Source organism: Ambystoma mexicanum, chromosome 9 (genome assembly GCF_040938575.1).
Source record: "Ambystoma mexicanum isolate Mex_15411 chromosome 9, UKY_AmexF1_1, whole genome shotgun sequence".
NCBI lineage: Eukaryota > Metazoa > Chordata > Amphibia > Caudata > Ambystomatidae > Ambystoma > Ambystoma mexicanum.
In genome coordinates, this window is record NC_090931.1 from 79803357 (window position 1) to 79830506 (window position 27150).

Genomic DNA, 27150 nt, shown 5'->3' on the forward strand with positions numbered 1-27150 from the left:
TAGAAGGGATCTGCCTACTGGCTTGGGTAATACTTGTTCTTTTCATGTCGTCAGCATTTTCTACTACTTGATAGTTGTTCTGTGTGCTACAAGAGTTAAGTTTCACTTCACAAACAGATTTAGGTACACGCAATCTCTCTTTGATCTTAAACTTCCACTAAAAGACCTGTGTTCCCTTTTGTTTGTGCAGCGTTCTGCTTTAGCGTGGATAGGGAAACACAGTTTCATACACGCAACCTCTCTTTGATGTTGGACAGTCTTGCAACACTTGGGAAAGTCAGCTTCTACTTCTTTAAATGCTACTGGCAACGTTCTCTCTCTTAATGGGAGACACACAACCACTCCATAATAGTTTAAATGCAACAAAGGGAAAAAGAAAGGTTTTCTTTTTAGGCGAACACTTTAACTTGTGCGAATACGCGTGTGATACAATCCCCTTTGTGATAATTGACTTCCAACGATCACAAACAACTTTACTCGCTTCTACTTACATGCGGGCATTAATTCAGCTAGTTACAGTTACCGGCAAGGTGTTGTGTGCTTTGGAGTAGGGAGCTTCATTCACTGGCTCCAAAGTCATAGCGGTTGCGGGCTGCTACCACTTCCAGACTTACTTTCTTCTGCTACTACTGCTACGGGCACTCTTGGGATCCACACCCCTCTGCAGTCCGGGTGTCTTGGATTCGGCCTCAACAATGGAGAGTCTTCCTTTCTCCAGCTTCCTTCGGCTTGCTTCTGCACACGGGCCTCAGGTGGACGCGCAACTTCAGCTCTGAATTCACAGTCATTCTTTGCTGTTTAGTTTAAATAGCGGGGTTGGCCCCAGCATAATGTCAGTCCAATTGGCAGAAGCTGATCGAGCCGTCGTCCCAATCCACTATAGCGTTATCAAGCTCTTCTTCATCCCTGTGCCTATGATATCGGGTGGTTTGATATTTTACAATAACACATCGTTTCGGAAAGTGAGCTTATGTGTAGAAGGTTCGGGTATTAACATCAACCTGCAGGGTTGGGGTTTAAAGGGGCAGTATGTCCCAATCACATTTTTATCCCCAGTATAGGAGTCCCGCTCCATGAGATCCTCCCGCATGTTACCACCCCTACGGGGACTATTGGTTAGCGGCCTCGCCTCCCAAGCCTCATGGAAAGGGGCTCCCCGTGTGGAGAAGAGACGCTATCTGAAGGATCATCGCTGGGGGAAGTCACTGTTCAGTTCCTGCTGGACCCGTACAGGCTTCAGCCTTGTGAATATTGTTTCATTGTCCCTGCCTTAGGGCCCAGATAGAAACACCCACTCCCGCTGCTCCTTTCCATGAGCATTAAGAATAGGGCCCTGCACTAGTAACCACCTCAAAAGGCTAGAGTTTCATCAGACTGTGTGGGAAACTCTTCCCCATTCTGCGTACACCCCAAGTGGGAACCTAGCGTGTTTGTCTTACTTGTATTCCATGCCTCTTTGTGTTCACTGCTTTTGTTGCCTGTCTGTAGTTATTGCCTGTACTTTGTTGTCTGCAGGAGTCCTTACACTCCTGTCTCTTGTGCACATTTCTCCCCCTGGCTTTGTGTGCACTGTGATGAATCGAGGGAATTTGTCCTTCCTCCCCAAGCGGAAGCCCCCTCTGAAGTTAGAGAGGTGAGCCGGCTCCACAACATGCTCCCTAAGGGTCGAGACAAGTGGCAACTCACCAAGAGAGACTCCCCCTTTGAGGACAAGGACTCCAGTTCCTTTGAAGAACTCCCTAAGCCATTCACTTTAATGGCATTTGCGAGACTATCAGAAATAAATAACAGTATGAAATCCAGAGATTTGCCTGAAGGCAAAGTCACAATATGCCATTGCAAACAACAAAGAGAATCTGTCTCTTTAAGGAGAACCCACCATTTAACTGAGACGAGTAAACTGGAAAATGAGGACAAAGAGAGAGCATAAGCAGTGGAAGCCCCCTGACAGTGTGACAGCTGAGAGAGATGGAGCCATGGATAACAACAGAACCTGCAACTTTCAGGAGCAGTCTGAACGCGAGAGTGAAAAGCAGGAGGCGAGCGTTCACAGGCAGTGGAGAGCGAAGGAGACAGGAATGCAAGTCCGGGTGGTGGCGTGACTACAACAGCTTTGTGGTGGGCAATGCACCCGTCCAACAATGCCGAAACCACCATGCTGAGCGAATATCAAGGCATCCAGTTACCCGCAGCCATACCTGATTGCAGGGAAGAAGACCTAGAGCAGGATGCTGGCAGAGTTCAAGAGAAAGCAAACCGGAGCCAAAGAGAGGACCCAGACTGAGTGCCGGTCCCAGGGACATTTCCCTGCCAACCCAAAGGTAACAGGGAGAACGGGATAACCGGGAGGCTATCAGTGAATTATTATTCATCTGGAAAAACTTGTCCTAATGAAATTGACGAGATATGGAATAGAAAAGTGATAAACTGGAATTGTAACAATGTGAGAAAGAGAATCACAAATAAACCTATAAGAGAGACCATTAAGCCTTGGATACAAATACTTTGGGAAGAGGGGAACATATCCCATAAAGCAAGAAGTATAGAGTGGAGAGTTTCAGAAACAGAATCCTAAGAGTGCGAAGTGATACCTAGTAGAGCCCATAAAATAGAAACGCTAAGTAAGCCACCTCAGAAGAGGGAGAACATTAATCGCCAATAAACCCTATCCCATCTAAGAAAATATGTCAGAGGAATGCAAAAGACATAGCAGCCTAGATCAAAGGATAAGACAGAGTGATAAAGGGGATCAATTGAACATTGTCCAGACAAAAGAAAGTAAGCCCCAAAATGTATTGAAGGAGTTAAAAGAACTGATACAGAAGGTGACGAAAGAATATTTAAAAAATCCTACTAATAGAACTTTCGATTGAAGAAGAAACTCTTTGAGAAGAGCCAGTCAGGAGAAGGGAGGCCTCCTCCTAGCTTCATTTAGTTGGTTAGAATAGTGGTAGGGTCAGGGAGAACTTGTTTTTGGACAGCAGGCTATTGTTATTTGGAGACGTTCTGGCGACTGAAAAGCACCTTAGTTATTTATATAGGCTGGGAATACCCTCATAAGCAATAGGGAAAGATATGCATTATTATTATAATTTGGTAAATAAGCAGTGGAAATGTCACTGTCTGCGTTCTTCTCCTGACCCGCCACAGCTCGTCTCTACCCTCAAGGCCCTGGCAGTTAGTTCCTTGCTGTACATTGTTTTAGTGGTGCCCCACAGTTGTCCTCCCTAGTGTGAGGGGTCGGAAATGTGTGGCGGACAATTTGTGAAGGTTTTTCAAAAGATGCCATTTTATTAACTCCAAAGGTTGAATAAACGCCTCACTAACCCTACCCTGACAAGGATTTCCCTGCCTAAAATAAACTAAAGGAAGCACTCTAACAAATTATTTCTGTCCCTCACACTTATACATACACCAACTCAATAGGGTAAGATATGGCAGTTCATAAGCAACACATATAGCAATTAACTTCACATCACAATCATTGTTTCTCCTCATAATCTGGGTGAATTCCCCTTCCCCAGATTTAGGTAGTATTGTGTTTAGCAGTTCTAAAAGGAACAGGAAATCCTGTCTCCCAACAAAAAGTTCCCCGTTGATAATTGTGAGAAACCTGAGGGCATCTTTACACCTACTCCCCTTGGATCCTCTTCTCAAGTGGCCAGGCAAAGGCCACCGCTCTTGGATCCTGACCCGGGGGGTGGGGAGGGTGGAGATGAAAGGGAGGATCACCTGGGTTGAGGGTCCTTTGGTATTGGGGAGAGGGTGTCTGCAGGTGAGACATGATATCCCCCTTTCCCTTGTGAAAGCAAACCTTGCCCTCCCCCTTCCTTTATACGTTGTTGCCAATCACTTCCTTTTATTTAACCTCAGTCATACCACTCTAGTACGAGAAAGAGGTGACTAGGGGTTGAACACACTAACATGCAGTTACACCACTTTGGTACTGAGACGAGCAAGAGGCCTGGAAACTACTATTCGCGCCTTGAAACACTTGTGTATAGGCGCGTTACAAATGCCATATCATATCATATCATATCATATCAGGGTCAGGCATGTCCCGAGAACACCAGTAAATGTAGTCAGGCAATTGCAGACAAGGGCTCGCACCTGCAACCTGTTAATGAGCTACATGTGCATAAAAGGTGGAGCCGACTGCAGGGAAACAGAGACCAGAAGGAGAGATGCTCAGCCATGAGAAACAAACCTAAGAGGGTTGAAGTCCTGCAGGGAAGAAGGTTGCCTAGGAGGGTCCTGCCTGGAGACCAGGACGCAGGCGGGTGCTGTCAGGAGGTTGTGACAGTGGGGCCCGAGCAGGACGTGCAAGGATCCAGGCTGACAAACTCCTCTCTGTCTGGTGCCCACTGTGGGCTACGGAGGACTCACAGGTGCTGCGGGCCACCGGCAGCAGCCGCGAGAGAGAGGCGGAGCTACCGGCAACCCACAGCGGGATTCATACCAGGCGAGCGCTGCTTGCAGACCCACAGGAAAGTGGGCATGGAGCCAAGGAGAGAGAGAGAGAGAGAGAGAGAGACCCCCCAGAGGAGCCGGGAGAGATTACTCGTACCGGGCGCTCCTGGGGCAACTGCAAGGCATATGGTTATGCTGATTGAAAGTAAATGCATGCGCAAGTGACTGGGAACCTGAAGTAAAGGGTTTTTGAATACTAGAAACAAAATACTGAGTGAAGGAGCTTAAATAAGAAGCATGCATTATTTAATACCGAACTGAAGGAAAGCTTTGAAAAACCCATGAATTAAATGGAAACAGGTGTGAAACACACTTAATAAATATTTTGAAAAGGCAAAGAATGGATCTTTATGAATAAAGTGAAAAGCAAGTGATGAATTTTTAGAACGTTTGTGAAAACAATGTGGTCGAAGAGAGTGAGCACCACAAAGTGAGTTGTGTGGAGGAACACACTGTGGCAAAGTCAAGACACTGGCAAGGAGAATTCAGAGTGAATGCAAACTAAAGCACAGGCATGATGAAAGAGAAACCTGTGTGGGCAAGAAACCTATGGTTATCAGTTGCGTGACCTGTAATGGATGGATGTGTGGTCCGAAAACTGCACCTAGACAGAGATTACCCTGTCTGGAAAGGTCAAGGAAAGTCCAGTTAAAGAGTCTTCACTGGTAACTAAGATTGCTGAAGTGATTGGGAAAGATGGCAATCTGTATCTAATGAACCTGAAGGATTGAGAAGGTGACCTGGAACTGGTTGTGAGAATTAAGAGACTTGAACTGATTGCGCATTGGCAAGCTGGAAGAATTGTCGCCTTGGGGAAGGGAATCCTGTGGCCATTTTGGAACTGTGTTGTCTACTTGGGGAACGGAACCCTGGGGCTTTTTGGAACTGCTTTGAACTTGGGGAAGGGGAGCTGGAAAGTAAACCTCGAGCTGGAAGAAGCTCAGAACCTAATTTGGAACTTAATTTCTTTTTTTTTTTTAATTTTTTTTAAATAAAATGTATTTTCAAAAAGTTCATAACAGAGAAACAGCATGTACATAATATAACATCATGTGATAATCATAACAAAGCCAACAGAACTATATACACCAGAAAACCCCCCAGCCCCCCAGGAGTCACAAAACAATCAATAAACTGGTCTAATATAGTAAAAGAAATTTACCCCAAATCTTGTTAAATAATGCACTTTTCTTATCTCTCCAATACAGCACCTTCTCCATATCTGCTAGAGAGTGCATCTCCGACATCCATTCCTCAATAGTAATAGGGTTAGATGCTTTCCAATGTCTCAAAATTAGTTTCTTCCCCACCATTGCCCCTCGAAAGATCCATTTCTTCCGAGAAGTAGTCAGGTCATCCAACAAATCCTCACTACCCAACACTATTGTCTTAAAATCCATATGAACCTTCTCCTCCAAAATCTTTCCACAGATCTGGTCAAACTCAAACCACAAGCCTCTCACCCTCGAGCATTCCCACAGCATATGCTCCAAGGTGCCCACCTCATGTAAACATGCCCAACATTTGGAACTTAATGTCATTTGTTGCCAACATCCCTACACATTGTATAGCTTAGTTGTGAGGGCAAGTATAGGTTTTGGACACAGACAAACAGTTAAATTGAACTTACTGACTCAGACTATCCTTAGTTTCTTTGGGTAGGGAAATCCCACCTTAGCATAGGGCACGTTACGCCTCACAACATCCTGACATTTAAGTTAATAAATATATTTTGTTTGAACTTTTAATCTGTTGTCTTTGTCTTGCTTCATGATGCATTCATATAATCCAAAGTTCCAATTTGAATTCAACCAACAGTTCACAGATATTCAACAAAGTGTTCCTCTTTTCATTTGTAACCAAGATCTTGAAACACATTTCTTCATTAGCAAAGCAAATTTGTATTTCATGAATTTCAACAAAATGTCATCAACAAAGAATAACTTTGTACTTCATAAGTTTCAACAAAAAAAATCTTTGTCAGGATATTTCTGCACCAGTTTATAAAAGCCACTTGTTTGACACTCTTCAATAACTCTGCAGCAGTTCATACAATACTTGCTTCAGAGTAAATAATTGGTCAGGCTGCTTCTGTATTATTCCACAAAAACACTTTAGTGGTTCTTTATCTGCTTCTATAGGAATCTTAACCACACCACAGTACTGCAATGGACTTCCACCTGGTCTACTCATCTGCCAGGCCTACAACTACAAAGTTCTCTATTCTGGTGTACTCTCCTGCCAGAACAAAACACATTGTTACAAAATCTTCTGACGTGGTGTGTTAACGGCCAGCTACACTTCCAATAATGCGTCAATGTCTCTGGCTTTGCAACATCAAGTATACACATTTCTTGCTGTTTTATTACACATATGTGATTGCCACATGCAATACAGGTTATGCTCCACTCCTCCTGAATATCTTCTGTAAGAAGGTCAGCCTTCTTGCCACTCTTGTTTTCACACTCTGTCCTTACCCAAATTCTGATAGTGATTATTTCTCACTTTCACATTTCCTTGGCTTAGGCAATGTAGATTTAAGCCACCTCCATGTATGACTTACTTTACATATGGGCAATAGTCTTTACAAACACTGAAATCCTCAAGTGCCTTCTTTTGGCTTGGGAAATACTGGTTGTTCACAAATTGCCCTGATATTTTTCTCTCTTGGCTTTGGCAATTGTAGCTTTGATTTTCTTCTTGGATTCTTGCCCTTCGTTGACATTTTATATAACCTATTATGTTATAATCACACCCTTCTGGTTTGATTATGAAGATCTTGCTCTGCTGTCTGCTCCCTTTTAAATCAGCTTGATCAGATTAATTAACCTGCCTTACATTGGTTTCGGTATTCAAAAAGCCTCTTCTTTCAAGTTACTTTGTTTATCGCATTTCAGGAAGTCAAATCACTGGACTTGGCCAGCGGGCGGTTACGGAGCGCTCCAAGGTCATTATCTAGCTGGACCCCCCGTGAGTCCCGATTACCTGTGGTGCTGTGTTTTGTGATCCAAGATGCACGGTACACTGGTGTCCCTCTGGTCGTATGGGTCCCGGCAAGGGTGGTGTATGCCGGGTCTAGAAGATATGCATTGTGGGTATCCACTCCCGGAGCCGAGCTGGAATGTCTAGCAAGCCTGGAACAGGGAGTAGTTCCCCAGCCCCACAGTAATTAGACCTCCCCACAATTTGTGGTGCAAAGCAGTGCAAGCACTGTGAGTGGGAGACCACGTTGGAATTTCAGAATATAAATGAGGGAGAAAGGAAGGAAGAAGAAGACCAACAGAAGGCAAGATAACTAGAGGCAGAACAGCAAGGCAAGCCAAGTCAAGATGCTATGGAGAGGACAAGAAAGCTCAACAGCGTTTCACCTCACTGAAAAGTTTGCGGCGCATCAGGGTTGGTGAGCGCCGCATTTGTATGCAGTGGCAAAGCCAATCGGGAAAGAACGCTGAGATATTGGTTGTCCATAGCAACAGACCAAGCAGCATTCACTGAGCATGCGCAGAAGGCGGCTGCCAGACCGGATGCATGCGCATCACATGCAACATGGCGGCCCCATGTGCGGAATGCAACAAGCTCGCCAGAGTGGCAGCAAGAAGTCCCGGAGCTGACACTTAGCCCGCCAAGGTAAGTAGACACAGCGAGCAGCTCCTGCAAGCGCTGTGTCAGTCACAATTTAACAGTGAATTCACTAGGTCTGGCATGCGCGTCCGTTTGCTGCGCTGCCTCCAAAACATCTGCTTCAGTTTCCAAGCGCAGTTTGGCAATTTATTCTTCGCTGCCTACCGTGGCCCGTGTCTGTCAATTTTAGAGCTCTCCTGGCTCCCACAGCTATCCGGTGCTTGCCTGCCACTGGTGCTTGTCTAACAGTCGGGAAAATTGCTAAATGGAGAACTTTCTGCTGCACAAACTCTGCAACTGAAAACTCAAGCATATGAGACCCAATCAGGACCGGGAGTAACTCCATACACTCCAATAGTCCCGGCATCTTGGCTCTTCATCAACCTCTACTTCTGCTGCCGTGTGGAGGTTACAAAACTGCTCCACCTTCTGCTACTACTCCTCTCCTTCCTAATGGCCTGCACCTTAGGGGGCTTTTATTCCTTCCAGTCTCCCTCAGGTGTGGGTCAATATCCTTAATGGGCTGCAACATGCAGTCCTGTTCTCTGCAGTCCTCTTTTTCGTCCCAGTACCTTGGGAAGCGTGGGACCTGAACTCTCCAACTTCAAATGTATCCTTACAATGAAATTATCATCACCAAGTTTCTTTCTCTCCTTATACATATTCCCCAAAGGAGTACCATAAGGATTGCATGAAATACTTGGCTTTACAGATGAATGGGGGTTTTCAGAGTTTAAATTGGTTACATTTACAGACTCCTCTTCCTTATTTCCCTGTGACTCATATGCGCTTTCATTTCTTTGGCTGTCAGTGACTTTGAAAATGCTTTTCTTACTCCGAATACAGGATTGGTTGTTACTATCTTCACCCACATTCCTATAGTTAGTTTGCGGGAATAAAAGCTCTTTTTGACAAAAAGCCTTTATATATTCCGGTATCAATGATTTTCTCCTCTTTGAGGAGGACAAATACTGCGTTTCATCTCACAAAGTCCTACTGTTCCCCTGGGCCCCTTCTCCTCCCAGGTGATCCTCCCGGCTAATGCCGCCCCCAGGGCCAGAATCAGGAAGTGTCTGCCTTTCGCTGGCCACCTGGGAGGAGAATTTAGGTAGGGTATTTGTCAGGACTCTGTAGGATTTGTCACACTGGATCCAGGGTTCCTTAACCTCTACCTTCCAATCTTATTCTCCTATTTCTTGCTGTTTTTTTGTACTGTGGTCTTCATTTCCAACTTCCTTTTTTAATTCCCCTCTTCCCCCACCTCGCTCCACTATACACCCTCGTGTTCTGCTCGGGTTAGCTTGCGGTGCCTTTGTGTTACACTTCAGACTTCCCCGCGGGCATCCTTGCCGAATACAACTTCTTTATAGGCTCCTCTATGGTCCAGGTACAAGCTACCATGGCGTCTGTACAAATGTCGACGCATTCCAGGTCACCTGACACGTCTTGTACGTGGAAGACGTACAGCAAGTCACGCCCCTCTTACGACTATAAAACCACCGTCTTCCAAGGGGCTCGTTGCTGCTAATTAGCGTTACCAGCTACTCGCGGTTTCGTCCGTTTCCTCTTTGTGTCTTCCTACACAAATCCTTATCTGAACTCCTGGTTTTGACCCTTTGCCTGACTTTTGGATTGCCTCGTCTCCTCCTTCATTCCTGTCATGCTCGTCTGGTTGTTGGACTCGGAACGCTATTGGATACGCCTCTCTTCTGTGTCTTGCGGTTCTTTCCTGGTTGCCGCTCTGCACTTCAATTTTGCTGTCTACTATCCGGATCATCTCAACAGCTATTCAACTATACTCGTGTACTCAGGTACATACCTATTGTCTTCCATGGATATTCTCTTCTGTTGGATTCTGGGACATTGAGTGACTTTTCTGTTAGATTGCTCTTAAGTGCATATGAACGCCCTCCTGAACTGCACCAACCCGGCACTAGTGCGTCCCTCGTGCCGTTCGGGGTTACTTACCTATACTAACTTCCCTGTTTGTTATTTTCTCCTGTCGTTGTCTTCAGAGTCCTGGATTCCTCTTACTCCATTTATCTTTATTCAGGTCAGTTGTTTGTCAATTCTATAACTATAGTGGGAACCGATACTGATTTAGTTCAATTCCACTCATTTGTGTCATTCTTTGTAGATCATCCCGGGGAAACTCAACTCCACTACAATATCTATCTAGGTAGTTGTCCAATTATTTCAACTGTTCTAATCACTTGTATAATATCAACACTGTCTAATATCTTGATATTCTTTTGCAGCATTGGTATTGGCGGTGTGTGTTCTCTCCGCTCTTTTACTCAATTGACACCTCTGTCTGTTCTAACTGAAACAGCAGAGAGGTACGTTGTGGAAAAGAGCCCCTCTTTGAGGAAGCCTGAGTATTATACTCAGGGGAGCTGGAATGGAAGGCTGAATCTGGAATCTTATACCACCAACATCTCCAAGGTCAATTTCTCTGCATCTTCGGCCTATTCGGAGTGGTGAGTAACACTTTGCCTTGCTGTTGTCCGGCAAGGGATCTTGCAGGTTGCGTGCTCTCTCCCACTCTTTAAAGCTTGCTGAGATTCTCATTTGACGTTGATGAACGCTGGCATTGCAGCTTCCGGACATCTTGTTTCTGCCATTATCAAGGACCTAGTCACAGCCTTGATCTTGGCCCTTTCAGTACACGTATGCTGTATTTATTTTACTGAGTCCTTGATCCACTTACAAGTGGGCCCCGGCCTTCTTTAGCCCTTTGTGCCTTCCTGTGTCCTCTGATCTGTGGTGTCTCTGCCATGTTCTTTCCTTGGTGCATGTTTTTTTTGGCCATCCTTGTTAGTTACCAACCTGCAAGGCCTGCTGAAGTCAAGCCACCCTCAGCTTTTGGTTATAATTGGTGTACTTGAAGAACACATGGTGACTGATTTTCCTGTCTTTTTATAGGTGTTGCCCCCAGGTCACAGAGGCCTGGCCCTACAAAGAAGGTCCTCCCCTCCACAATTGTCTTGCACCTGGGATCATCCAGAGGAGGTGCAAGCAGCATGTGGAGGTAGCTGGAACAGCGCCCATACTTCTTGTGTCTGCCATTTGTGGCAAGAAAAATTAGGGAGATTGGGGGGTTATTATTTTATGTTAAGTTGTCGTGGTTCTGTACGAGAGTAGTTTGGGTCAGTTAGTGAGGGAAGAGGGAGTAGGATAGAGGTGTGCTTTTCTGTTGAGCTTCTATAACCAGGAAGAACTGGCGTCTAGTGCTGGTCAGGTTTCTAGGTGTGTTTGGATTGTGCGCACTGGGGTTATTGTGTCACGATGGGCAGCGTTCAGTGATTGGGTGTTTGTCTGTGGCAGTTGGTTTTGTGGCGGATATGTGGGTTGTGCGTTTCAGTGGGAATTAGATGATCCAAGGATTGTGTGAGGTAAGTGTGGGGTAAACTGGAGAGGAGTTGGAAGCAGGGGTTAGTAGTTGAATTTTCAGCCCCCATTAGTATCGCTGGTGGTGTCTGTTTGTACTGGTTATTGGGTGTTGAATAGCCATGTTTTCAGTCATTTCCTAAAGGTGCGATGGTCTTCAGTTGTCTGAATTTCCTTTGGTATTGTGTTCTATAGATTAGCAATTAGACGCGAGAATGCGGTGCCTCAGAATTTCCTTTTTTCGTATTGTTTCGCTTCGATTTAGCGGTCGCCGCGTTATCTTAGGTCTCCTCCTAGTTGGTTGCGGCTGATCTTAGCATGGGGAAATTCAGTTCCTTATCCACGTAATGATATGTGGGTAATGCAGAGGGCTTTGAATTTAATGTGTTTTTTACTGGGAGCAATGTAGGGTTTTCAGAGCTGGTGTGATGTGGTCTCTTCTGTTTAGTGTCAGCAGTATCCTTGCTGCAGTGTTTTGGTCCGTGGATACACCAATAGGAGGCTACGGGCAAGGCAGAGGAAGAGGCAGGGTGGGACTATAAGGGTGTTGGGTCGGGGGAAACAGTTGGGGAAGATAGCTCAGGGGCAACACGCTCGCCTTGGAAGCAACACGACGCGGAGCTAAACAGGTCTGATCCCAGGGTCCGTGCTTAGAAACCTCTGGGCATTAATAAAGTGACGTAGGATGGGCAGAGCACAGCTGGGGAAACAACAGAAAGGAGAGGATGAAAATAAAATGAATAATAAAAGAAAGAAAAAAGAAACGCTGGCGCAATGGAGCAGGCTCTTACCCACAATTGGCAGGTGGGCTAAGGGTGCCACAAACAGACATTGCAGTCCTTTCCTTTGCCCCAAAAGTACTCTTGTGCTTCTCTGCAGTTCCCGTCTTGTGTGATCATGCACACACCAATGGGAGGTGTGAAGGGTCAGCAATGAGAGGTGGACACAAGGTGGTAATGTTTCTAAACAAAGGGCCTCATTACGAGGTTGGAGGTAGCCATGGCGCTATTAGCGCCATGGCTGCCTCCAAACTCGTTCCGACTCCGCCCTGGTGAATGGAGCAATTACCGGTCCATTCCAAGGTTGGCGGGACCAGTAATTCACCATTCACCAGGGCCCTTCCCCATTCCCATTTGAGCCCCAATAGGGCTCAATGGGAATGGGGAAGGCGCTAATAACGGTACCACAAATTGCGGTACCGTTATTAGCTCCAGAGTCCCTTTGCGGGTCCTGTCCTTAACGCCTGGAAAAGCCAGGCATTAAGGGAGGACCTGCAAAGGGAACTCGTAGTAGGGCGGTAAGGGATTACCGGCACCGGTGCCCTTACCGGTGCCGGTAATCCCTTACCGCCCGCCTCGTAATGAGGCCCAAATACTTTTATTAGAGGAAAAGAGGTTGGGTAAATGCCTTTCTAGCTCTATTCTAAAGAGGAATTTCCCTACCTAGAAAGCAAAACTAAGGATCTGTCTGTGTCAGGAAATCTGTAACAAATAATATGTTCTTGTGTCCAAAACGTCCTATCCTGGCCCTCACACTACAATCAGAACAACAAAGGGTGCAAGTAAATGTTTTTGACTTGATGATGGCAAAAGTATTCAAAACCAAAAGTTGAATAATAACTCCAATGAAAATGTTCTCCAAGGTAAAATAACCTTGGACTCAAGGGATGTGTCCCTGTCCCTAGATTCTTCAAACAGGATTGCAAACATGTTCCTTTAAGTAACAGTCCCTTTGGACCTGCTTTAAACTCACAAAGTTCTTGTTGAAATCAAGTTTTGTAACAGTCTTTCTGTAAGGTTGTCTTTACTTTGCAGATTTCCTGGTGTACTCCCTTGCCAGGCATCTTCATTCAAACTCAATTACCTGGTATACTTGCCTGCCAAGGTTTCTTTATAGCTAATTTCAGATCACCTGGTATACTCTCCTGCCAGGTATCTTTTATTTTTTATTTTAATTTTAATTTTTGTTGGCAGAGGCATACAAAAAACACACATCAGGGTGAATATTTAAATGCAATAAGTACATACAATGACACAGTAATATAAGATGGTCATCCTGCCAGGAGGCAGGGCAGTGCAAAAAATAGGTACTAACATAATACACCGCTACCCTGGAGTACCATCTCAATGGCCCGCAGATGAGCCGCTCTCACATGCACTCGCTTCCTGAATGTTAAGGTAACTGTTGAATGCAGACCAAATGTTCTTGGGGTGAGAGCGTGTGGGGAGCATCTCAATATATTCCTCCTCGCAGTTCCGGCACCAGGTAAGCAAGTTCAACCATTTCTGAAAAGTGGGGGGACAGGAGTTTTTCCAGTTTTGAAGTATACACTTCTTGGCCACCATGCAGCTTATATTTAGAAATGTAGCCATGCCCTTAGCGTTCTTAGCATTCCACACCCCAAACAGCACTCCCAAACGGTCCGGGTCAATAATACTCTCGCTAAAGTCGTTAGTATTCTTTCCAAAAATTCTCCTAGTTTATGGCATGTCCAAAACATATGTAGATGGTCTACATTTTCCATCCTACAGCGGGGGCAAGCGTGCAAGCCAGTGTTAGCAAATTTGGAGATGTTAAAGGGGGTGTAATACAGTCTACTTAGCAGTTTGAATTGCATGGCGCGGTATCGGAAGTTGAAGGAGACTCTGTTGGTGTGCGAGCACATTTACCCCCATAGATGATCAGAGACTTCTAGGCCAAGTTCCTCCGCCCACTCGCCCCGTGCCCTAGAGGGTTGGGATGGGGCGTTTATTAGTAGCAGCTTATACAGTGCGGATACAATGCCACAGGCACCTCCTGAGTTAGCGATATAAGCAATCCCTGGGGAGTCGGGGGGTTCATCTGGGAAGTCGGGCCATGCGGCACGAAAAGCAGCACAGAGTTTGTAGTATTGCACGAGTTCTGGTAGCGTGCAAATTAAATAGCTGAAGTTCCTCGCTAATAAGGGCAGGAGTAGCAGGATCTGGATTCAGAGCGGCTAAGGTCGGCCATATGGTCTTTAGTACCTCGGCTTCTTTGGATATGGACATTCCTCTAATATAAGCCTTAAGGCATCCCAACGTACCGCAATGGTGGTGGCCTGGGGGATGTTATGCTCAAAGAAAGACTCGATGTCCGCAAGGATATCAGCTTTAAACACAATGTTGTGCAGTGCCGCAGATTAAAATCGCCAAGTGTTGAATGTTGGAGCGGGGTTTCCCAATTCCACCGCCAGGGTGATTGGGGCATGGTCCGAAAGAGTGCGGGTCAGTATCTGTGCTACCACAATCCTCCCCATTATTTCACCTGACACCAGGAATAAGTCAATTCTAGATGAGCTATCGTGTACGGAGGATTAGTGGGCATATTCACGTGACTGTGGATGTAGAAGTCTCCAGGCGTCGTGAATGTCAAGGGTTTGGGAGTGTGTCAATAGCCTGCGTGCCACGCCAGACAGCGGCCGGGGAGCTATCCCTGTTCTGTCGAGGTTAGTATCAAGTATAAAATTCATATCTCCTCCCCAGATAATATGGATTCCCACGTATCCCAAGAGTATGGAGACCAAACTATCCACAAAGTCAGGGTTATCCACGTTAGGACCATATGCGTTTACCAAGAGGTATTCCCTGTTAATGATTGTGCAGTGGAATATGACGTATCGGCCCTCTGGGTCAATATAATTCTTGTGCATTACGAATTTAATACATTTATGGACCATTGTTAGGACACCTCTGGCCCGGGTGGAGTAGGAGGTGTAATACCTGTTTGGTCCCCAAGACGTCGCCATGTTCTTTGCGAGGTGGCCCTCGGAGTGTGTTTCCTGTAGGAGTAGTATCTTACAGCCGTGTCTGTGGGCATAAGCCATAATCTTGCGGGCTTTGGTGTGATTACTGAGGCCCCGGACACTCCAGGACATTATGGTAGTGGGCATTTTAGAAGTCTAGGGCACATCCCAGCTTTGGCGATGTTGTAGGTGTCTGCTGTCAGCGCTTTTAACCCGGAGATACCCCGGTGTAGTATGGGGTGTCTGTCTGCCCCCGCCATTTTTAACATAATCCCCCAACCCAAGTCCCCCCCCCCTCACCACCTTCCCCAACCGGGCAGTGTTCCCGTCCACCCCACCACCCCCCAAATGAACCGACACTCCCTTGAAAACAGAGGTCAGTGGGCAGGACCCAACGTGGGTATGCCCCCTTTGAGGCCCAACGTGTGCCAACAATCAGCAACAACCAAACGAAAGTAATCATTGCAACTGCAGTGGGGCGCGCTGCTGCTGTGTGGTCAACATTTTAGACATGGAAGAGGACAGCATGTGCTGTCCAGCACAGGTTTCTGCGGTGAACGGATCACATGTCTGGCCCCTGAAACCAGTAAACATATCAAAGCAGAATGAGACTGGAGGATTAATTGGGACTCTAGGCCGGCTCCAGGCACTGGGAAAGGAAGATAGGTAGTGTCAATAGTTCAGGAGCCAACCAGTGGCCCGAATGCTTGTAATAGGGACCCATATTTGCTAAGTGAACAATACAACATTGCCATCATCACATTATGAGTCAAGGATCACCAGATAGAATGGGCATCAACAAGTGAAACAGTTCATGACTAATCATCATTAGCGTGGCCGCCTCATGGATTATACAGATGTATTTGCGGCTCAAAAAACTTCACTGCTTCGTCCGGGACAGTGAAAAAGTACAGTTTACCATTGTGGGTGATTTTGAGCCGTGCCGGGAACAAGATGGCATAAGGGACGTTGCGCTCCCTGAGCAGTTTTTTGACGCTGAGGAACTGACGCCTCTCCTGTTGCACCCCTACTGAGAAATCAGGGAAGATCCTAATGGTGTGTGTCTCCAAGCGCAAGTCTCCTTTCTCACGTGATAGGCGAAGAATGAGGTCCCTGTCCCGGTAATTGAAAATTCTGGCGATGATGGGCCGGAGGATGTCCCCGGTTTGGGGCGTGGTGATAAGGCCCGGTGAGCTCGCTCGACCGTGAAGTATGGTGACAAGGCCCGATTACCCAGAAGATCTTTGAGTAGGTTTTCCACAGCGTCCTCTATACGCCCTTTAAGGGCGTTCTCAGGAACCCCAACAATACGCAGGTTATTCCTGCGGGAGCGAGACTCCAAGTCGTCACACTTTGCCCTAACGCTCTTCATGTCACATGACAAGGAGGCAACCGTTTTCTGCAGTGTATGCATTTCATCTTCATTCACAAAGATTCTATTTTCAGCGTCAGTGATTCTAGTCCCTGCTTAGTCCACTCGAGTTGAGTGAGGCGACATTGGCATTGATGTCGTCCAATTTCTCATGGAAGGAGGCAAAGTTCTTTTCCATTGATTCCATCAACGTTGTAAGATCTGGTACCAGTGCACTGGGATGAGGATCAGACTCGGGTTCCTCCTGTGGGGATGACGTGTGGCCTGCCTCGGCCGTTGGGAAAGCCTTAGCAAACTTATCCATAGCTCCCCCCTTGGCAGCTCCTCGGGATCGATTAGACATTGCAAGTGTAGGTCTGGATGCAGCAATGACCCACAAGTAGAACCGGAGGCAGGATGGATGGTGAAGGCGCCAAATAGATTAATGGTCTCCAGACAATACTCCAGTGTCAGCAAGGTGGCCGGGCAATGGCGGCAGTAGATGGAGATGACAAGGCTTCAGCTGGATGCGAGGCGTGGGGCCGCCCAGGGGCCAGAAGGGGGCAAGTGTCAGTTATCAGGAGTGAATATTGAATTGGCAGAGCTGTGGTGTGATTCCTCACTCCCGTACAGAGATAGCAAATGCTGCACTTGTTGAGCTGAGTAGGGCCCGCTCTTCACCGCTCTCACACGTTGCAAGAGGGGGCTGGGAGCAACCTGCCCATTATATGTAGGGGCAACAGGGTTCCGTGGCTGCGCCAGAGAGAAGGAGCCGCAGTTTAGAGTAGGGTTTAGCAGTGCAGGGTGGCAAAGTGTCCTATACAGTCAGAATGGGCATACATGAAGCCGTATCTCAGATTGGGCAGGTGGGGGCTCATATGGCTCGGTCCTGGGCGGATACTGCGGCGGTGCAGAGGTATCATGTGGGTATTCTTGTGGCCATTCATGCACGCCAGGTAAGTCCAATGGGTGCCCGCGGCCGCGGACAACAGCGGCCAACAGTTAGGAATGCACCTCCCCCGCTTCTCACCTGACTTGTGGGGACACCAGCGCAGGCCTGCAGCACACAGCACTGGGATGGCAGCGGGGCTCCAGCCCAGCAGCTCCGTGCTGCCTCCCAGTAGCAGATAGATCCGGCTTTGGAAGCGGGGGGGCGGGAGCACGCTCCAGCACAGGCCCCCGCCTGCGCAGCCACGCGCCTCACGGGGACCGCCGCGGTGGGCATGGCAGGGCCGCCGCAGTCACACCGGATATCTGTCCTACCGTTGAGGGCCCCGGAGGGTGGAAATCCCGGGCGCCCTATAGACGGCCACAGTGTCAGCCGTGGGCGCGGGGAGCCAGGCGAAAGAAGCCAGAAGCCAGGCACGCACAGAGGCCAGAGTGCACACGCGACCGGGACGCAGCCGCAGGCACCGCAGGTAAGTCTCTGGAGTCCGATTCAGGTCCAAACTTACAGTATGCAAGCCGAAAGATATTAACTGCAGGTCTGTATGATATTGGGTGTTGGGGATGCAGCAAACCGCAGATGCAGGTGGATTTCTGTCGAGGCCACACAGAGCTTGAGAGCTAGGCAGCCATCTCGGGCTGCACAACAGCGCCACCTCCTGCCAGGTATCTTGACCTAACTTCAACTGCCTGGTATACTCGCCTGCCAGGGCTTCTTTAAATGTATTCACAGTTCTTTGCTTACATGAAAATGGTCTATACAGTGAGGTACCTGGTATATTGGCTTTAGGTAAAACGTGTTCAAATCTACCCCCCCCACTGGCATGTCATACACCTGTATTGGTATGGGGTTTTTCTTTGTATTGTGTCTTTTCTGCATACAAATATTCTTCTTATTGGATGCTGCAATAGTACTGTGTCTTTACTGCATCCAAACAATCTTCTGCTCTTTTCATTGTTAGGAATCGCATATTTATCAAATATGGGCATGCGTGCTTGTTGGAACGCGTCGGGCCCCAAACTGCTTTGGGCAGACTGAACGGTCTCTTCTTGTGTCTCCAACTCTGCCCGTGCCTTTGTGGAACAGCTGCTTCATTCGCTTTCCACTCTGAAGTCAGCAGAGATCTCTTCAGCGTTCGGTGCGGCTACGCGGTCACATGCTGGCTTCCTTTCTTGTTCAAGGAGGATGAATGATGCTTCCACGAGTGACCTGGCACCCAGGTGCAGCTCCGTGCATCTCCAAGGCTTTTCCTGCTTGTCTGCGACGTTCCTCCTTCTGTCCCGGTAACCTTCTCTGTGTGACTTGCGTATGGGAGCCTCCGTCTGGAGTTCACCATCCTCTCCTGCACTGCTCACTGCCATAGTGCGCTTTCCATCTTTAAATGTCCTGCACACTGCAGGTGTGGAAAAACAACTACTCTGCAGATGGTACTTTGAGTTCCTGCTACTTTTCATAAACTCCTTACTCCTCTTCCTCGTCTCAGTACTTGAGTGATTATGGGAGTTGGAGTCCATGGATAGCATTGGATTTTCAACTCTTATTTGATGTTGCATTGGGTTTTCATATAAAGGCATATCAGAAAAAGCTGTTGTGTGTGTGCTGTGGGTGTTTGAGTAAAAGGTGGGGGCCTGAGCAGAATGACAAAAGGTAATCAAAAAGCTCAGGTATTAGGGTTCTTCTTCATAGGAGAGGGGGGAATACTGCATCTTCTCCAATGGAGGCAAAACTTTCACCCAGTAGTTGTCCCCCTCATGTGATCCTCCCTCATATAACTGCCACCAGGGTCAGTATCAGGTAGCGGCTGCCGTCCGCCGGGCCACATGCATACTTGCCAACCCTACCGATTTAAGGGGTAGGATACTGCTTTTTAAGCAGTCCTACCGCCTACTGATTTTTTGACACCAAATACCTATTTTTTTTGTAAAAAAAAAAAAAAAATGTTTTCTTTTTTACATATTTTTTTTTTTTGCCCACGCCAGCTCGGCCCCGAGCTGGCGTACCGGAAGAATGCCCGGCATGCTGGCTTTTAATGTCAAAGGCATCCACGGCGGTGGGCTAAAGCATCCCTCCGCCGCGGGTGCCTTTGGCAAAAGGCGCCATTAGTCCCCCACCACGCCAGCTTGGGGGAGTCTTTCAAGGACTTCCCCGAGCTGGCGTAGCGGGAGAAGGCGCAGCATGCAGGCTTTTAATGTCAAAGGCACCCACGGCGGTGGGCTAAAAGCGCCCCTCCACCGCGGGTGCCTTATGGCCAAAGGCGCCATTAGCCCCCCACCACGCCAGCTCAGGGGAGTCTTTCAAGGACTTCCCCGAGCTGGCGTAGCGGGAGAAGGCGCAGCATGCATGCCTTTGATGTAAAAGGCGCCCACGGCGGTGGGCTAAGGGCGCCCCTCCACCGCGAGTGCCTTTCACAAAAGGCGCCATTAGCCCCCCACCACGTCAACTCCGGTGAGTCTTTCACGGGCTCCCCCGAGCTGGCGTGATGGCAGAAGGCGTGGCAGGCGCCTCATTGTCATTGAATGCACCCGCAGCGGCGGGCTCATTCAATGACAATGGGCTGCTGACGCGCCCTATTCCTATCATTACCTCCTCGCCTGACTATTTTTGAAACTTTAAGATTCCTAGAGATTTTTGGTCACAGAATGTTGGCATGTATGCACATGGGAGAGGGCCACCACCAGGGAATTCGTAATGACTCCACTGGATTCATCACAGAGGCCAGGGGGAAGTCCGGTGGAAAAGGCAGGGCGGGACTACAAGGGTGGTGGGTCAGGGGAAAACACTAGAAAGTAAGGCAGGACAGGCAGAGCACGGCTTGGGAAACAACAGAGAGGAGAGGACGAAAGTAAAATAAATAATGTAATAAAGAAAACTAAAACTCTGACGCAAGGCAGCAGGTTCTTACCCACAACTGGCAGGCAGGCTGAGGGTGCATCAAATGGACCGTACAGTCCTTTGCTCAGTGCCAAAAGCATCCCGTGTGACCATATACACACCAATGGCAGGCTAGCGGGAAGGAAGGGGAAGAGGCTGATTGGGACTACAAGGGTTGTGGGACCGGGGAAAACATTAGAAAGTAAGGTAGGACACAACAGAGAGGAGAGGACAAAAGTAAAATAAATAATAAAATAAATAAAAAAAGAAAGAGAAGCTGGCGCAGGGGAGCAGGTTCTAAACCACAACTGAGGGTGCAGCACATTGACCATGGTGTTTCCCTGTCGGCGAAATATGCAAAAGAAAACTAGGAAACGCATGGGCGCTCAGTGTCATGTGACTAAGTTACATGAGATATTCTATCTGTAGAGGTGAGGGGGACTCTCGAGACCAGGGATGCCAACGAGCAGTGACGTGTGCTTGCATGTGGAGGTATAGTTGGAATCTGCAGAGTGTTTCCCCCAATCCCTAACCTCTTGTTCCTTCTAGCCCAGGAAGACAGAAATGGGAATGGAGTTCTGACCACAGACTGTTTTAGACAACCATAGGTTAATCAACCCCATGCTGACATCCAGTACAGATAGACAGCCTCATTCTGAGCCAGGACCAGGAGGTCCGGTAAAAAAGTGCCAGTATCCGTGGATGACAGCATTTTACCGGACCGCCCGACTACAGGTTTGCCGGTCGGGCACCTGGGTTACCTCCAGGTAAATGTTGAAGGTAAGCCAGACGTCCTACCGGCCAAAAAAAACCCTTGTTACTGCCACCGGCTTTGCCAGTGGTGGTAATGACGGAAAATCCTCTCATGGGATCCCCTGTGGGACTCCATGAATGGGGATTTAGACCGTACCGCCGGCACTTGCAATCCGGTGGCAATGCCGCCAGACTGAGTGCCGGTAAAGTTAAGTACCAAATGCATATATCCTGGCGGCTCTACTGCCAGGATACCGGCATACTCGGAATGAGGCCCAATGTCTGGTAGACCCTTGCAGCCTTCGGATACTAACTCCACTGTTTTTCTGGCTGCTACGGAGGAGCAGAGCATTAGCACATCTGTGTTCCACGAGAAGGCGGGGGCAACATACCACTGGTGTGTCAGCAGAGGAACGCTCACTCAAACGTGTTCATCCCAAGGACGCAAAGGGTCACAAAGCCAACATTTTCCCAATCATTTAACACAAACAAGTTCACAGAGCCAGCAATGGATAGCTCCAAGAATGTGGACCAAGGTTTTAAAACTTGGTTAGTGGCATGAGCGGAAGACGATGATAAAATTGCAAAATGAGCAAAGACTGAGGCCCAACACCTCACCACTAGGATCAATAAAAAGGAAACCTCTGATAGAAGGGGGTGGTTCCCAGGGCAGGGCCCATACAAGGGGGAAGAATTGAAGAAAGAGCAGAGGCATAGTTGAAAGCCCTAAGTAAGAGATCTGGGGGAAAAGCAGGAGATGGCAGACTCCATACAGCAAACTAGGAAGGAGAGGGTGTGACTTGAGAGCCAGAGAGGACCAGAGTCTTTCTGAGGGTTAAATATCAGCTTCTAGAGAAAAGTAGGAGTCAAGGGAGGTAGACATGGCACACAGCTGCTTGGTGATGTATCTCAGACCCTGGCAGCAGCCAGAGAAAAGGAAAAATAAGCTAAGCTCCTGCAAGCCTTCTCTGTGTCATATGTCAGACACTTTTGGGAGTCAGGGACAAACCAGGGAGGTCTAGAACCTACTGAAGGTTTGAGCACATGACCCAAAAACAACTGTTTTTTTTCGTCTCCCACCAAACGTTCACCAGGAGATAGTCAAGGTCTATGGTAGAACCATCCTCTTTATGAGATTGACGTTTCACCAAAGTCCAATTTGAGAAAGATCCATCTATTATTAAGACTTTTCTACATGTTTTTGGAAAGATGGTCCTGAGCTGGAGTTTAGCTATACCTTGAACTTTCCCAAATCCAATTGGCCAGTACGTTTGTTGAGTATCATTGTTTACTTTTTCCAGTTTATTTTGTACCCTAGTACCTGTCCAAATGCACACAAGACCCATGGTAGCGCTTCTTGCCAACTCAAGAGCACGTCAACTGCGTAGTATGCCATTTTTCTAATCCACAGTGGCCGTTTCCTTCTCCACAACCTTCCCCATATGCCTGAAAAACTTCTTTGCCCACCATCTGTGCTGGGCCTGAGAAAGCCACATGTGTGAATTGCCTGACTTAAGAATGTCTGCCAATCAGAGCCGAGTTGTGTGTCTGTGAATGACCGAACACAGGGCACCATGACAGAAGAATTATTTCCAGCTTTGACTTGGAGAAACACTGTAATGGGACAACAGGCAAGGTGAAATCTCAACATGTCAATGTGATCTATCATTATTTCATACACATCTGCCATAACTTTGAGTGCACTTTTGTTACACACTTTGAAAGGAATAAGCGGACACAATCTACTCACAGGTCAGGAGTGCTGTCTTAATGCGATGGAACCCTTCATCTTTCACTGACGAAGCCCAAACTTTGTACATGAACCTCAGTTCCCGTGGACACTGCTCATGCTCTAGGTCCTTTATAAAGGGGATAATGCGGCCATTGGACATCGGGGCCTCCGCTATTGCCTGCTGCATCTGATAATTGCACCAGCGATCTTCAATGAAGTCCTGGGTGATCAGCAGCACCCAGCAGTGGCTGTTTGTGAGTGCGTTGCAGATCTCGGTAGGGATGGAGCCCCCCGCCTCGGAGTCCCGCAGTTGCAGGAAGCAGCGGAATGCCTCTGTCTGCCCCTCAAGGTAAGACACCAGGTCCAAGGCGTACGTCAAGTCCTTCTCACTGTGACAAATGCAAGCATCGTAGTCCTTCCTCTGTCGGACAGTCCACACATTAACCATGTGCACTGCATGGTGATTGGAGGGTTTGCAGGGAGATGCGGGATTGCTCAAAGAGGATGCCACTTGTGTACTGGAAGAGGAACTGCTCGTCTTTTCATGTTTCCCCAGCAGGCGCCTCCACCAACCTTGGAGATATTCCAAACAAGAAAGACACTATTGAATGCTTGAAATCCCTGTAAAACAGCAGATATCTCTCAAAAGCAAAGTGAGATGATAAAGAGGTACGTTAGATATTTATGGACAACTATAACCTCAGGCATACAATTTTCCAAAAGGTGGCTACTACTGCTGCAATTCCTACAGCTGGTCAACCTGAATAAGTAATCAATAAAGATCACCACATTTTGGACTAGGCTAGGGAGTGTGGAAAAGTGCGACAAGGTAGCACCTGGGCCACAAAGTGGGTATCCACATCGACTTCAAGGCCTGCGCGCAAGCATTAATACCCCTTTTAAGTCTCTGGACTGGAGCCTTTATACAACAGTCCCAGGTTTGTGGCAATCGATTAGGAACATTTGAATCCCAGACCCCATTATGGCAATTGCTGGCAAATGTTGATAGCTTATTTGGGCTTGGAAAGGTACATTCTAGCTTATACATGTGAATGTGCTTTCTGTTAATTAGGTGTGATTTCTCAAATGTAGATTTATGCATTTAGTATAAACAACACAATGGACCGAGATCAGGAGGATGGCAGGCAATGACTCAACACATTTCAAAACAATATATATTTATTTCCAAAAATACCATAGTGGTAACCATACAAATGTACTAAAATGATTGACAAAAATTGACCAACATTACTCACACTCCATTCAATCCCTTCAAACAAGCGTACTCATTCGTACATGCATTCATAAAAAATGTTCAATGCACAATTCCAAAAATGGTCACATAACAAATCTGGCCTCTTAACACATGTTCACACAGTTGCTATACACCCCTTATATGTACTGGTGTGTCTTTCTGTTATCCTACAAATGTTGTCAGATGTTGTCGACACGTGTTTCAGTCGGAAAAGGCAGGTCATATACCATGTTTTTGACTGTTACCACCACACTTGTAAAGAGGCCCTAAATCTAAAACCTTAGGTTTCTTAATACAGATCACTTGAGCTGCAAGTACAAGAAAGAAGGCCTTTCTTTCATTATTGCAGGAATTACTTCAAGGCAAGTTAAATATTCTAAAAGGCATACACACTTGACCTACAAACTGACTGTAACACGATCCTTAGGTTTGATAGTTTCGACCCTCAATCTCTGCGCGAAAGCATCCCCTATGGACAATTCCTTAGAGCAAGACGCAACTGCTCCAGAGTTGAGGACTATATAACCCAGGTAGACTTCATCCAAGACAGGCTTCAGTCGCAAGGATATCCCTCTTATTTACTAAGACAATCATGTAAAAAAGGGCAAAAAATCAACACCGGGACATCCTACTGGCTAAAACCAATAAGGAGAATATTACCAAGGAGCGCATAGTTTGTGCCATGACTTTTAATACACATCACAATAAAATCAAGAAGATTATTGCTAAACATTGCCACTTGTTGCAACTAAATAACCCAAATTTGGAACGCCCAATTTATGCATTCAAAAATGGCAAAAACCTGAAAGCAGACAGAGCACTCCCTGTCAGAAAACAGAATACTCTCACAAGTTTATGGGGGACTAAGCCTATCACTGGACATTTTCCATGTGGCTTTTGTAGCCAATGCTTATTCACGACTGCCTGTACATCAGTCATGATTAATGGCAATACTTGGCAGTTGAACCAACATACTACATGCAATTCTAAAAATGTAATACATTGGTAAAACATTGAGACCAATTAAATTGAGAATTGTCGAACATAAATCAAAAATTCGCACCAAAACTCTAACATCTCCCTTAGTATCTCGTTTTTGGAGACCAATCACAGTTGCAACGATATGAACCGGTGGGCCCTTCAGAGAGTTAAAGGTGTTGATTCAAATAATATATCATCTAGGCTAGCACAACGTGAACAATGGTGGATGTATAATACCAACAGTTATGATGCAGGCCTCAATCGACAAGAAGAATGGCTACGGTGCATCCCTTGAGACACGTTATCGGCATATTGACTACATGTCATATTATATTGCAGTATTGTCCAGGCATTTCTTTTTCCATTGTCAATATTAATAAATACATAACCTTTTTTTAGTTATTGGTTTATTATTATAATTGGGGCACTCAATCCATCAGGGCCCTTTCTGAATCATAATTAAAATTGAGCTATTTTTTCTTCCCTTTTTTTCCTTCCGGGTTTCTATTCATATTTTATGATTTCATCGGAGGTTATACTGTAATATTACTGATAACCTTAGTGTATTTTTCCGTTTGGAATGTAGTCCTATTTCTATATCCACAGCTTTCCTCGCGCTGTTAGGACCGAACGTAAATAAGTTGTTCGTCCCGTTTCTTAAAGGCAACGCAATTTGAATTACTAGAGTCTTTCATCTGAACGCCGTGAGCGAGTCTGTTCCTTTCATCTCGTTAGCGTCCCTGTATATGCACGGTAAGCGTGTCCCTGACTCATTTCCCGCTCTCATTTGTTAGATGAATATTTATGAAATGGCAGCTATCAGCCATCCTCTCGGATCAAATACATGTGTATACTTTGCCCATTGTGAGCATGGTATAGATTACTTGCACTCATATGCCCCACCGCTAATCTCATACAATGTTATTCTATACCATCTAGCACACCCCTGCCATTCTAGCATGGGTTCTAGACCAGCGCCAGTACCTTATACCTTATCGGGTACCATTGTTCGCAATTCCTGTTTGACAATTCATTGTTTGAGTTCCACTAGATTTATTTACCTGGCAACAATATCTTATGCAAGCTCCGGGTGTGTTTCGCTTTTTCCATCTGCTATTATACGCGCCGCCCTGCTATACAGAGGAGTGATCCTTGGCATGCCATTTTTGTATCTGCCTCCTATTAGGGTCGCCTGTTGCCTTCACAGTTTGGGCGCCTCACTGCCGGAGCACATGGCCCTCGAATATACCTGCCTGAATCATCTGACTGACATTTACTTGGCAATATGACCATTTGGAATATCCCAGCTGGTACCCCTTACAAGGTCAGTTTTGTGTTTTTTATGTGGCTCCCTGCACACCTTTTGTCAGGTTCGTTATGTATTTGGTGAGAACTAGGGACATTTCTAATCCCAGTCTCCAAATTTTGTCTCCACAGATTAATATTTTGTATCATCTGTGTCTTACTGGGCTGCACGAATGAAGCAATTGATCTTTGCACTCACAATGGACCCATCAAGGTGAACATTGTTTACTTGATATTAGGAGTGCTTAAAATTGAACTCTATTTGGTGTTGGTGGCTTTTTGGCTCTGTCAGGTCCTCCCTTTTCTTTAATGGTTTTTTCTTTTATTTTTGTGTATCTTTACAGATGTTCAGGTCTTCAATCAATTGAGCAAGTAATATATTTAATGTGATAACACAGGACCTGCATGTCAATTTGCATCTGTATGCACTTTTTTCACATGTGGATTGTCTAACATTGGATGTTACCTTTCTGTGTCCTGAGGAAGACAACTATCAGTTCTCTTGATTGAATTAGATTAAATATTTTCGTCGAAACTAAGTTTAATATGATATCTTGTAATTGTGGTCAAGATACTTGTAGTTGGCACCAAGCACTTTATGTTATCATTTCTATATTGATTATTGTACACTGCTTCAGATACGAACAGGGCATAAATTATGTCTAGCAGTGTACTAAAGGTTTGCTTTTAGAATTTTCTATGTTTATATATA

General features: G+C 46.5%; 1 protein-coding gene across 8 annotated transcripts in view; it reads right to left on the reverse strand.

Moving 5' to 3' along the window:
- The window catches only part of TIRAP (TIR domain containing adaptor protein), a 156922-nt gene that overhangs the window by 40080 nt on the left and 89692 nt on the right, over positions 1-27150 (reverse strand). For 6 of the 8 annotated variants that reach the window (XM_069614198.1, XM_069614197.1, XM_069614195.1 and 3 more), the window contains one exon: positions 22916-23470. The exons of the other annotated variants lie outside the window; for them this stretch is intronic. In XM_069614198.1, coding sequence (XP_069470299.1) covers positions 22916-23345 — 430 coding nt within the window. In that variant the 5' untranslated portion in view covers positions 23346-23470. The remainder of the gene's footprint in view (positions 1-22915; positions 23471-27150) is intronic. 8 annotated transcript variants of the gene reach the window in all.